This window comes from Elephas maximus, chromosome 5, assembly GCF_024166365.1.
Source record: "Elephas maximus indicus isolate mEleMax1 chromosome 5, mEleMax1 primary haplotype, whole genome shotgun sequence".
In the NCBI taxonomy this organism is placed as follows: Eukaryota; Metazoa; Chordata; class Mammalia; order Proboscidea; family Elephantidae; genus Elephas; species Elephas maximus.
This window is the reverse complement of record NC_064823.1, coordinates 159328316-159342224: the sequence shown is the minus strand read 5'-3', so window position 1 is coordinate 159342224 and position 13909 is coordinate 159328316. Positions and strand designations below refer to the sequence as shown.

General features: G+C 50.8%; 1 protein-coding gene across 4 annotated transcripts in view; it reads left to right on the top strand.

The window, feature by feature from the left end:
- Positions 1 to 13909, top strand: part of CTBP1 (C-terminal binding protein 1) — a 56650-nt gene that overhangs the window by 33987 nt on the left and 8754 nt on the right. For all 4 annotated transcript variants that reach the window (XM_049886567.1, XM_049886566.1, XM_049886568.1 and 1 more), the window contains 2 exons: positions 2786 to 2930; positions 6862 to 7068. In XM_049886567.1, the coding sequence (XP_049742524.1) occupies positions 2786 to 2930; positions 6862 to 7068 (352 nt within the window). The remainder of the gene's footprint in view (positions 1 to 2785; positions 2931 to 6861; positions 7069 to 13909) is intronic.

Below are 13909 nucleotides of genomic sequence, written 5' to 3'. Positions count from 1 at the left end.
AAAAGAGATTGGCTTAAGACACTACCTAATCTTGTAGCCCTGATCAACATAACTGCTGCTAATTCATCTTATTACATCATAGTGATAGGATTTACAACATGTAGGGAAATCACATCAGAAGATAAAACGGTAGACAATCACACAGTCACACAAGGGAATCATGACCTAGCCAGGCTGGTAGATATTTTGGGGGGACACAATTCAATCCATGACATTCTACCCTTTGGCCCCTAAAAACTCACGCCCTTGCCACAAGTAAAGCATATTCACCCCATGGTATCATAGCAAAGGTCTGAACTCAATTCCGGGTCCAGAATCCAAAAACTCCTCTTCGTCTGTGAAATCCGGAATACAAGTTACCGGCTTCCAAGGTACGATGGCAGAACAGGCACGAGCTAGAGGTTTTCGATGGGAGAAATTGGAGAGAAAGAAGGCATAACAGGCACCAAGGAAGCTAGCAGAACCCATTCCGTTAGCCCTCAAGGCTTGAAAATGTCTTCTGTCCTCTGAGACAATTTACACGATAGCCCTCCCCTCCAGACTTTAGGTGTTAGCCACACTTTCTGGATTCTAAGTAGAGGCCCCTCAGCCCTGGGCTTCAGCTCCGCCTTCCAGGCCCACTGGGACGGCAGCTCTGCTCCCTCGACTTTAGGGAGAATGCGCACCATTCTCCTAGTGCATCGGAGTGGCAACTCCACTCTTAGAAACACCAGAGGCCGTGTGTCCACCCTTTGAAACCCCAGAGGTCACGGCCATACCTTTTGAGACTGAGGCAGCTTGGATTCCTGTGTTCCTTGTCTTTTTAGCTTCTGCTTCCTGGTTTCTTGGCCTCTCGGTTCTTGGGCCTCACACCCACATCTGCCCTGCTGGGGCAAGCATTCCAAAGCTCTGTAGCTCTACCGATCAGTGCCTGGAGGCATCCCACTCTGTCAGTAAACTTCGGCCGGAAGGCACTCAGCTGTCTTGCTCCATGGGTTGGCAAGCCTAGCTCTACTGATAAGTGCCCGGAGACACCCCACTCTGCCAGGAAGCCTCCTGCGCACAGGCACGCAGCTCTCTCTCTCTCTGGGTCATCTCCAGCGCTGTCTGATGCTGGTCTTTTGGTTCTTCTGCTGCTTGTCCTCTGCTGCTGTTTCTCACTGTCTGTGCCTTCTCCAGCTTTAAATAAATGGTTCTCACTTCCTGCTGAGTCTTCTATCCATTCACAGTTTCAAAACCACCTCCACATTTTAGGTATCTGTTAGAGCAGCACCCCACTCTCGGTACCAAACTCTGCCTTAGTCATCTAGTGCTGCTATAACAGAAATACCACAAGTGGGTGGCTTTAACAAAGAGACATTTATTCTCTCACAGTCTAGTAGGCTGCAAGTCCAAATTCAGGGCATCAACTCCAGGGGAAGGCTTTCTCTCTCTGTCAGCTCTGGAGGAAGGTCCTTTTCATCAACCTTCCCTTGGTCTGGGAGCATCTCAGCGCAGGAACCTCAGGTCCAAAGGGTGTGCTCTGCTCCCGGTGCTTCTTTCTTGGTGGTATGAGGTCCCCATGTCTCTCTGCTCACTTCTTTCTTTTATATCTCAAAAGAGATTGGCTTAAGACACTAATCTTGTAGACGTGATCAGTATAACTGCCAGTAATCCATCATGTTACATCATAGTGATAGGATTTACAACATACAGGGAAATCATATCAGAAGATAAAATGGTTGACCATCATACAATCACACAAGGGAATCATGACCTAGCCAGGTTGACAGATATTTTGGGGACACACAATTCAAACCATGACAGTAGTCATGTAGAATTGCACCATATACATGGACTACAACTTATTTATTATACATGGTCCTCAATATTGGACTTGTAAGTTGTACCCAGTATCTTTTGCTGTTTATAGGTGGCACAGTAATGAACATTTTTTAAGCAAGATCTTGGGGCTTTTTGACAGAGGATAAGCCTCTTCACGGTACAGTTGCTGGGCCAGGGAACGTAAGGCAGTGAGGGGTCCTAGTGTTATTAAAACACCTCCACAAGGTTGCCCTCTTTCCACCAGCTCAGTCTGAGAACTCTAGCTAGCTCGGTGTATTGGCATTGAAAAGCACCGGCCAGTTGGCAGCAAGAAAACAAATCTGGCCTCCGTGTGTGGTTGCATTTCTATGGTTCCTAGTTGGGTAACCTTTTCCTTCCAACAGGTGGATGCATGCTGCCTCCTCTGTGGGCACGTTGATAAGGTGGGAGCCGCAGGGGCAAGAGGTGACAAGGCCTGGGCTGAGAGTCCAGAGCTGGGTGCGTGCTCCAGCTGCCAATGCGGTGAGGTGTCGGCATCTTCAGACATCACTTCTTGTTAGAAAGTCCTGCACACATGCCTGTACCCTCATTACCATAGGATCTCCCGTGCGCATGCGGAAACGAGGCTGGTGAGGAAGCAGCTATGAACCTTGTGACTGCCCCCCGTCGGATTAGACCTGACGGCCTCTCCCCGGTCCGGGGGTTCTCATGGCTTCACTCTCCCATCTACCTGGCCTCTTCCTAGGATCCGTGTGGCCTCTCCCTGGGATCCTGCGGCCTCTTTCGGGCATCCATGTGGCCTCTCTCCAGTGTCTGGGCTGGTTCTTGGGGAGCCAGAGGCTGAGGGCAACAGGCCATTCTCCACAAAGTCAGCAGGTCCTGTGCACATACCCTAAGCCAAGAGAGCTTCAGGGCTAAAAGCCATGCCCCTGTGACTTTCCGGCACCTTCTACAGGCTGGTGCCGCATGCTGACAGCTGTGTGTTCTTTCCTCTTGACTCCAGGTCCTGAATGAAGCCGTGGGGGCCCTGATGTACCACACCATCACTTTAACCAGGGAGGACCTGGAGAAGTTCAAAGCCCTCCGGATCATCGTCCGCATCGGCAGTGGCTTTGATAACATCGACATCAAGTCGGCTGGGGATTTAGGTAGGAAGGATGTCCCAGATTCGTCTCGGCTTTGAACGTCTTGTGTTCTGTTTCCTGGGCGTAATCTTTGCCACGTCGTTTTGTCTGTTGAGCTTTTACTTTGCAGCAGTGAGAATCCCACTGCAGGCCCCCGATTTGGGCCGAAGGTGACATTGCAAGCCTGGGTGTCAGCCAAGCTCGCGGTGTGTCTGGGACCCTGTGCTGCTTCCCCATTAGGACAGGTGGACAGCATGACTTTGCTATGGTGGCCTGTTCCTCTGTCGTAAACAGAATGCCTGCCAACCACAGCTCCATTCATGTCCCTTTACTGTGACACGGTCACGTCCACTTGACAGCCAGCCCTGAGCAGGGATATGGAGGCACGTGGGGTGGGAGTGTGCCCAGGCAGGGGGTCAGGGCCTCCGGATCAGAGTATTCCACAAACACAGTAGGAAATAGAGTGCGCTGGGACCCGGTGTGCACGCATACGCAGGTGCATACATGAATATTTGCACAAGTGTGCTAAGACAAATGTTTGGCAAAGGACTGCCTCCCCACGTTGTATTCAGTGCGGTCTGCTGCTACTTGTGACATTCTGTTCCATTGCATTTATTTTTTAATGCTGATCACAACTCAATAAATGGTATCACACTTCATTCATGCCTCAACCCACAGTTGGAAAATGTTGTCTCTGGCGTCTGGCTTTGCTTCTTTTTCCTCCAGGACATGGCTTTAAAATCAGAAGGACTGTGCATGTCAGTGGGGATGCCAGGTGGTGCCCCTGAAATGAGTGGCTGGTGCCCATTGCCGAACCCCTGGCCTCGGCTCTTCCGATGGCCGTCTGCCCCCCCTTACTCTTTGCCAGCGGCCCCCTCATTGTCTGTCTGACCTCAGGCAGGTTCTGGGCGCTGGGATGCAGTCATGTCACCAGGGAGGCACCTGCAGGCATGGGGCCAGGGCCTGGGGTGTCTCCACTCACTGAGTTGGGGTGTCCATGGAGGGTGCTGTCATCCTTGTGATTTACCAGATCAGGGCTCTGTCCTTCAGCCCAAGGGCAGTCTGGAGCTGTTTGTTCCCGGACGCGGCAGGTGGGGAGATGGGCCTGCCTCACACACGGGCAGTTTCTGTTCTACACTCCCATAAAATGCACCGCTTGGTTTCCATTCCATCTCCCTCCCTGGTTTTGCGTTTTGTGATGAATCAAGTCGTTTCTGGGAGGGAGTGCAGGATCTGGTCCCAGTACACTCATGCACCCTTGCCCCCGACCAGACCTTTCCCCCCCATGTCAGGCCCCACCCCTCCATGTCAGAATCCACCCCCACATCAGACCCTTCCCCTCCATGTCAGACCCCCATGCCTCCATGTCAGACCCCACCCCTCCATGTCAGACCCTGCCCTTCTATGTCAGACTCCACCCCCATGTCTGACCCCCGTGCCTCCATGTCAGACCCCGCCCCTCCATGTCAGACCCTGCCCTTCTATGTCAGACTCCACCCCATGTCAGACCCTGCCCCTCTTAGTCAGACTCCGCCCCCAGGTCAGACCCCTCACACCTCCATGTCAGACCCCACCCTTCCATGTCAGACTCCACCCCCATATCAGACCCCAGACCCTGCCCCTCCATATCAGACCCTGCCCTTCTATGTCAGACTCCATCCCCGTGTCAGACCTGCCCCTCCAGGTCTGACTCCACCCACCATGTCAGACCCCATCCCCATGTCAGACCCGGCCCCTCCATGTCAGGCCCCACCCTTCCATGTCAAACCCCACCCCCATGTCAGACCCCACTTCTCCATGTCTGGCCCCACCCCTCCATGTAAGACCTGGCCCTTCTATGTCAGACTCCACCCACGTGTCAGACCCTGCCCCTCCAAGTCAGACTCCACCTACCATGTCAGACCCCACCTCCATGTCAGACCCCACCCTTTCATGTCAGACTTCACACCCATGTCAGACCCCATCCCTCCATGTCAGACCCACATGCCTCCATCTCAGACCCCGCCCTTCTATGTCAGACTCTTTCCAAGTCAGACTCCACCCCCATGTCAGACCCCCATGCCTCCATGTTAGACCCCACCCTTCCATGTCAGACCCCACTCCTCCATGTCAGATCCCGCCCTTCTATGTCAGACTCCACCCACCATGTCAGACCCCCCAGCCTTCCATGTCAGACCCTACCCTTTCATGTCAGACTCCACCCCAATGTCAGACCCCACCCCTCCATGTCAGACCCCACTCCTCCATGTCAGATCCACCCCCCATGTCAGCACCCATCCCTCTGTCAGACCCCCCCCATGTGAGACACTGCCCTTTACATGTCAGACTCGGCCCCTCCGTGTCAGACCCTACTCCTCCATGTCCGACCCCAAACCCCTTGTCAGCACACACCCTTCCATGTCAGACCCTGACCCTCCAGTCAGACCCCATCCCTCCACATCAGACCCCACCCATCCATGGCAGACCCTGCCCCTCCCTAGCAGACCCCACCCCCCATCTCAGACTCACCCAGCATGACAAACCCTCCTATTGCTCCATGCCAGACTTCATCCCCCACCCATGTTAGACCCTCTCCAGGCACCTAGGACATGTCAAGTTTCAAAGCAGCTTTTCTGGCCCCCTGGCACCCTTTTCTCATTAGGGAGACAGTCAGCAGGAAGCGTAAGTGAAATGGTCCAGACTGTTAGAGGATGAGACGTAGGTGGGGAACTAAAGAAACACCCTGGGGGGTTTTCAGAACAGAAGGGGGACTCGGGGGAGCAGGAGGGAGTTACGGCAGGAGCAGGCAGGGCGTACACACTGGGTGGTTGCACATGGCTGGGCTGCCCCAAGTGGAGCAGGACATTAGGGCTGGAGATGGAGGAGAAATACAACAGGCTCTGTGGCCACACTGAGCCCAACCACTGAGGCGGAGAGGCCGAGGGAGGGGCCGGTGGCGAGCCAGGCAGGGCAGCGCTGCGGATGCTGAGCCGGACCCCTGCAGGTACTTCCAAGGCTGGTACCATTCCCGGGTGTAAACCATGGTCCAGCAGATAGAGAACTACACCTGAGAGCTGCGCGATGCAGCCTGATTGCAGCCACGCCGACTCTCCCACCTACACTGGGGGAGGACCAGTTCCTGGTGACCCAGCAGGGCCTTGCTCGCCCTGGTGCAGGTGGAGGTGCTTGTGTGGGGTGGGCAGGTATGGGGCAAGCACCCAGATTCTGACCTGGATGGAACTCTGGCCAGACTCCCTAACCTTGCCCCTGCGTGGTACTGCCAAGGCTTCTTGGGGAAGTGTCAAGAGGCAGGTGGTCTGGGTGAGAGCGTCAGCACAGGACAAAGACTCAGGTGGGATGGCGTTGGCCTTTGCCCGGCCCTGCCCACCCAGAGTCTCTGGGGACACCTAGGGGAGGGGCCAGCAGGGCGGACACTCTTCCTGTTTCCCCTCTACACCCTTGTCTGCTCTTGGAGTGGCTGGGCGGGTTACCATACATGTATGCTGGGGTGCTGCTCAGAGCAGGCTCTGGGATGCTGTTGGCACGCGTAGGAGCGAAGTGTGTCTTGAAGGACACTGAATGTGTGTAGGTGAAATGGTCTCAAAGCAGCAGTAGCACCTGTGCCTTGGCGCACCGGGGCTGGGGTACGAATACGGGCAGGGGAGGAATGCTGAGTGCTGGCATGGCCACTTGGTCCCCTGCACTGCAACAGCGTCAGGATTGGAGGCCCGGGTGGCCTCAGCGGCACTCTTCTAAGTGGCTCATGTGTGGTTTAATGCACGTTTGTTTGTAGTCCCCGCCAGGTCTGCCCCAGGGTTGTTTACTCTGGCTTTTTACGTGGAAAGCGTTGTACTCCCGCAGACTCGGGCCTGACCATCACACGCCCTGGAACTGACGACCCACACACCCGGCTCTGTGGTGTCTGTCCTGCGAGGTGTGATGGTCATCCATGTGCATGTTCCTTGTGTCCCCACAGGCATTGCTGTCTGCAACGTGCCAGCAGCCTCTGTGGAGGAGACCGCAGACTCCACCCTGTGCCACATCCTCAACCTGTACCGGCGGACCACATGGCTGCACCAGGCGCTGAGGGAAGGCACCCGGGTCCAGAGTGTTGAACAGATCCGGGAAGTGGCTTCCGGAGCTGCCAGGATCCGTGGGGAGACCTTGGGTATCATCGGACTAGGTGCGTTAGTCAGACCTGGGCCCCTCTGTCTACTGGTCACTGCATTTCAGCACACACTCAGGGCAGAGGGTGAGGCTGTGGTCTCAGGGTGTGACTGCTCGGAGCCGGTCAGCCATGCGGACAGGACACAGGAGGAATAGTATCGGGTGGTGGGGCAGCTGACCTGGCCTCTGCCACACAGGGGCTGTGCCTACCTCCTGCCCTCAGGAACACCAGGCTGTGTGTGCCCCATCACACAGACATTCAGCCGAGCACTCATATGCATGGTCATGCACTGCCCGCCGCCTGGCCCCCACCAGAGCCAGGTCCAAAGCCTGGGACTGGCTCCTTCTTGGGGAGGAGCTTGGCACGGGATCTGTGCCCACCCTGCCTGCTGAGGCTCATTTCCAGCAGCTGCCTGCTGCACGTGCAGCCCCTGCTTCTGGCTGGGGGTGGTGTTTGTTCACTCCCTTCTGTACTCATTCATTCATTCACTCACTCTGCAAGTGCCTGTTCCATGCTGGGCATCATCCCAGGTCCAAAGATACAGCCATGAATACACCTGAGACGTGCCCGGGCCCCGACAGGGTGTAAACCCGTACACCCGAATATGATAACAACCTAGTTTGAGTAATACCAACTTAGTTTCAGTCGTAAACAAACCTTCTACTCCTATACATCTTCATTCCTCCTTCTCTATCTGTTACTGTCACAGAGTACATCTTTACATGTTACATGCTCACTAAAACACAGGCTTATGGTTTTTTTATGTATTTGCCTTTTAAATCATTAGGAAAAAGAGAACTGACAAACGAAATCAGAAGTACAGTAGTGCTGGCTTTTGCATTTGCCTACGAAGTTGTTGTTACTGCTGTTCTGGATTTTTCTTACAGCTTCTAGTTACCGTCTGTCATCTTCTTCAACCTGAAGATCTCTCTCTAGCATTTCTTGAAGGGTATGCCCACTGGTAATGAATTTCCTCAGCTTTTGTTTGTCTGAAAGTGTGTTCATTTCACCTTCCTTCTTGAAGAAGAGTTTTGCAGGGTGTAGAATGTCCTGTATGTTTCCCATTGCTTTGAATATGACATTCCACTGCCTTCTGGCCTAGCTGGTCTATGAGGGTGAATCAGCCGTTCATCCTGTGGAGGAGCCTTTGTGCGTAAGTCGTTTCTCTTGCTGCTTTCAGAATTCTCTTTGTCTTTTCAGGTTGTGACAGTTTGATTATAATGTGTCTTGGTGTGGGTTTCTTTGGACTTCCCTGCTTGGAGTTTGTTGGTTTCTTGGATGTAATATATTCATGTCTTCGTCAGGTTTGGGAAGTTTTCAGCCATTATTTCTTCAAATGTCTTTGCTGTCAATTTTTTCTTGTCCTTCTGAAACTCTGATGGCTTTCTTTGATGGTGTTCTTCAGATGCCTCAGGCTCTGTTCGTTTTTCTTCATTCCGTTTTCTTTCTGCTCCTCAGACTGGATAATTTCAGGGACCTTACGTTTAAGTCTGATCTTTCTTCTGGGGCTCACATCTGCTCTTGAACTCTTGTAGTAAGTTCTTCATTTCAATTTTTTTACTTTTCAGCTCCAGAATTTCTTTCTGGTTCCTTTTTATAATATCTGTCTCTTTATTAATATTCTCACTTTGTTCAGACGTCATTTTCCAGGTTTCCTTTAGCTCATTGAACATGTTTAAGACAGTTGATTTAACATCGTTGACTAATAATTTCAATGCTTGAGCTTCCACAGGGATGGTTTCTGTCATATTTTTTTTCATCCCCGTGAATGGGCCTTACTTTTCTGTTTCTTTGTTATGTTTTGTAAATTTCTGTTGAGAATTGGATATTTTGAGTGTTATGGTACTTCTAGAAATCTAATTCTTGCACTCCCCGGGCATTGCTGGGTGTTGCTTATTTTGTTCTGGAGCTCTCCTTTTGTAACTTTTTCTGTCTGTTTTCCAAAGTGTGTATCCCCTATTGTGTGATGTCACTGAAGTTTCTGTGCTGACCGCTCAGTGATCACAATTAGTGATCAGTCAAAACACACGGGCTCAATTTTTGGAGAATAATGCCCTTATTGCCCACCCTGACACACCAGTAAGCCACACCTGAAGCACTGGCTGTGTTCCTCATGACTGCCTGCCACGTGGCTGGGGATGGTCGCTGCTACCTGAAATGCGGAAATTTGCCAGAATTTATCAGCCTCTTCATCAGGCTCTTCCCTGGAGACTGCAGGTGTCCCACTACACTCCAGGGCTCCGAAGCAATTGACTCAGGTAGTTCCGGACAGCTCAGTCGTTTTCTCAGTGGAGGGACTGATTACTGGATTTTCCTATTCTGCCCTCTTAGTTTAATTATTTTTAGTGTAGTTACTGGTATGTTTAAGTCTATTACCTTGCTATTTGCTTTCTATTCATTTGATTATTTTGCCCTTCTTTCTCCTTATTGCCCTTCTTTTTAGATTCATCAAATGTTTGTATTATGCCATTCTACGAGTCAGAATCGACTCGACAGTAGTGGGTTTGGTTATGTGTTCTACTGCTTTTTGGTCTATTCCTCTTAGCGTTATTTCTTAGTGTTTACTTCAGAGATTACAGTATGCATTCTTAACTTTTTACAGTCTACCTTCAGTTAATACTATTAAAAAAAACCTGTTGCCATCAAGTCAGTTCCGACTCATAGCCACCCTCTAGGACAGAGTAGAACTGCCCCGTAGGGTTTCTAAGGAACAGCTGGTGGATTCAAACTATGGGCCTTTTGGTTAGCAGCCAGGCTCTTAACCACTGTGCCACCAGGGCTCCAAGGAATACTGTAAGACTTCAGTAACAGTGGAAAAACCTTACAATGGCATGATTCATTTTGTTTTTTGTATGAATTATATATCTTCTATCTATATATGCTGTTATTTGTATGGCACATTTAAAAAAAAATTTTTTTTTTTTCTTCTAAGGAAGTTTTTCAGTATTTTTTTAATTTACTTTTTCAGTGCTTTTTTTAAAATTTTATATTTACCTACATGTTTAACCTTTCCAGTACTCATTTTTTCTTCCTCCAGATCCATTTTCCCACCTGGCTTCGTTTCTCTTTTGCTTGAAGATTTTTTTTTTTTTTTTTTTGGGGAAATGTGGGCCTTTAGTGACATTCCCTTAGGCTTTGTTTATTTGAAAGTACATTTATTTTGTCTTCAGTTTTGAAGGATGTTTCTCTAGGTATAGGATTCTAGGTTGACTTTGTCTTTCAGTACTTGAAAAATGTCATTTCATTGTCCTTTGACTATCATTGTTTCCCATGAGAAGTCGTTCTTGTTGTTGTTATTGTGAACGTATTATACACATATATATATATATATATATATATATATTTTTTTTTTTTTCTGGCTGTTTTAAAGGTGATTTCATTATGTTTGATTTTCAGCAGTTTGCTTATGACATGCCTGGGTGTGATTTTGTTTGTATTTACCCTGCTTGTGGTTTTTGAGCTTCTTGGGATCTATGGTTTGACGTCTTCCATCAGTTTTGAAAGATTCTCAGCTATTAGCTTTTTGCATATTTATTTTTTCCCATTTTACTTGTCTCGTCTTTTCTGGGACTCCAGTTACACATATTTTTAGAGCATTTATTATTACCTCGTAAGCCTCTGATACTTGTTTTTGTTCTTTTTTTGTTGTTGTTTAGTAATTCTTTTTTTTTCTGTGCTTTAGCTTGGATAATTTCTGCTAACTCTCTGAGTTCACTGACGCTTTTTTTCTGTTAGGTGTATGTGATGGATTCTTCGTTTCAGGTTGTGATGTTTTTACTTCCAGGGTTTCTGTTTGGTTCTCTTAGCATTGCGTGTCTTTGCTGGAGTTCCCCATCTTTTCCCCTGTTGTCCTATCATGTCTTTGCCTGTGATCTCTTGAACATGTTTACAACTTACTTTAAGGTTGTCAGTTAATTCTACCATCTGGGTCATCTGAGGCTCTGCTTCTGTTGATTTTTTTGTTTTTTAGAGGTTACATTTTCTGCCCTTTCATAGATGTCATAATTTTTTTTTATCGTGCATATTATTAAATACAAATATGGTATGCCAGACGTTGTATATGAAAGAACCAAACCAAAAAAACCTGTTGCCATCAATTTGATTCCAACCCATAGCGACCCTACATATATAAAATCACAGTAGAAACTAAATAATAACAGTCTCTAAAAGGCCACTTCTGTCCTCCGTCAGGTAGCTAAGGTGAGATGGGTTGAGTTGGGTTGTGCTGGCCTATAGTTTTATTTTGTTTGGATTCACCACTAATGACAGATAGCACCAGGACTTCAGATTTAAGCACCAAGAGAAAACAAGATCTCTTTCAACTTTCTTGCCCAGCCCCTAGCTTTCTACGCAACGAGAGCACTCAATCTATTTCTCATTCTCTCTCTCCTTTTCAGCTCTTCCTTCAGCTTTTGATTGAATACTCAGTAAAAGCCTTATGAAGGAGAGTTTACAGGCATTGAGTGCTGGCTCTGTGCCGGGGTCTTCTCTGGATTTCAGATCATACCCCCACCTCAGAGTGGTTAAAAGATCGGCTGGCCTCTTTGCTTCTGTAAATTCCTCCCACCTGTGACTGGTTTGCTCCTCCACCCAGTAACTGCGACGCTCCTCCTAGAAAGGGCTCATTCGTCTCTGGAATTTAGTTGAGACTTCTCTGAGTCCTCAGCTATCTGGTGGGTTTTAAAAAATATATGGTTTTATAGTTTATCCAGTACTCTCTCCTTTCCAAGACGTCTTCATCCTCCTTTATACTGACTTCACACAGATTTTTGCAGACCCCGCTATGAAATACCTTGACCTTCCTGAATCCAGTGGCTGCTTCTTACCTCTCATGTGACCCATGGCATCACCTGGCCCAGCTGACACATGGAAACACTTTGTTCCTGTGGCTTCTGGAGACTTTCCTGACCACGCTCCCCCACCCCAGCCACTCCTTCTTGGTCCTGCGCTGACTCCTCCACCTCCAGGTGACCTCTAAGGATTGGCCCTCCCCAGGGGTTGGACTTGACTTCCTAATCCTCATCTGTTCTGTGGCTTTCAGTGCTCCCTGAGCACCGATAACTCCCAGATGTACCCCTCTGGCCGGGCCTCTTCTGGACTCACTCGTATGCCCAGCTGCCTGCTCAGTGTTGCTAACAGACTCTCCAAGCCCAGCACATCTGGAACTGAGCCCCAGCCCCCTCCCCAAACCTTCTCTGCCCACAGCCTACCTGTCTGGCTCACATCACGTGAACTGAGGCTTGAGCAGAGACTTTGGGCCACCCTGACTCTCTGACACCCCAGCCAGTCTCGTCTTCCAGGCCTCTCCCACTACATGACACAATTTCCTCCTAACTAGTCTCCCAGCAGAGTGACCAGATGATCTTTTCACATTCAGGGTCAGATCGTGCCCTCCTCTGCCTCCTGGCCTCCCTCAGTCTTGCAGACTGGCCTCCTCACTCTTTTTAACCTGGGCTATTGCTGCCTTGGGGCCTTTGCACTTGCTGTTCCCTTTTTCTGACGCCCTCTTCTGTCACCATCAAGTCTTCGACCAATGTGACCCCCACAGGGAGGCCTGCCCTGGCTGCCCTATTTAAAATTGCAGGCTACCCCAGCTCTCTTGACCCTTCCGCCATGCTTGGATTATTTCCGTAGCAGTCATTCCTTATACAGTACACTGCGTCAGGCTCCTCCCACCAGGCTGCAGTGTGCGTGGGCAGGCCTTGTTGCCTGCCTTATTCTCGGCTGCGTCTGGCTCCTGAAGTGGTGCCTGGTGTAGGTGTGTGCAGTCAGGGCATCCTGGGTGTGTACACATGGGAGGCCCCTTCCCCAGGGCAGGAGCCATCCCCTAGCCCCTCCTTCCTCCAGCTCCCTTGGGAGCTCTCCTGCTCCTGGGCCCCGTGTGTGATGAGCCTCGTGTGCCTGCCAGCCTGCAGTGTAAGGACAGTTCTAGCCAGATGCGATGCCTGCTGGGTGTCTCCCACTTTGGGCTTCAGAGAGGCTGTTGTGTCCCCCTCCTGTGCTGTGGTTGGCACCCACTGATTGTGACCAGAAATCAGATGCTTGTTGGGAGGGCCTGAAAGTAGAGCCAGAGCAAAGGGGAGGCTGGGGTCAAGCTCACCCTCACCACAGCCGGCTCTCAGGTTGGGTCCCCCAGGACCCTGAGCCCAGGCGTGTCAGGGCCCTGTGGGCTCTGACGGTACCCTTCAGAGCGTGGGTCTGGGAGGACTTGTGAGCAGTAGGGGGTGATCTCACACCTGCCCAAAGCACATAGTTGATCTGGCCATACTGTTCTCCGGGAGGGGCATGGGGCAGGGCTGAGGTCAGACAGGTGGTGTAAGCTGAGCACTGAGGAGGTGCTGCTGCCCATCCTGCTCCTGGTCTGCTCTGAACCAGGTGCTGCTCCTGGTCTGTCCTGAGCTGAGCACTGAGGAGGTGCTGCCACCCCCTTCCCCCTCCCCCAGTCCTGCTCCTGGTCTGCTCTGAGCTGGGTGCTACACCTGGTCTGCTCTGATGCGGGCGCTGAGGAGGTGCTGCTTCTGGTCTGCTCTGATATGAGTGCTGAGGAGGTGCTGCTCCTGGGTCTTGCTCCTGGTGTGCTCTGAGCTGGGTGCTGGTCCCAATCTGCTCTGAGCTGGGTGCTGGTCCCAGTCTGCTCTGAGCTGGATGCTGCTCCCGGTCTGCTCTGAGCTGGATGCTGCTCCCGGTCTGCTCTGAGCTGGATGCTGCTCCCGGTCTGCTCTGAGCTGGATGCTGCTCCCGGTCTGCTGTGAGCTGGGTGCTGCTCCCGGTCTGCTGTGAGCTGGGTGCTGGTCCCGGTCTGCTGTGAGCTGGATGCTGCTCCTGGTCTGCTCTGAGCTGGGTGATGCTTCTGGTC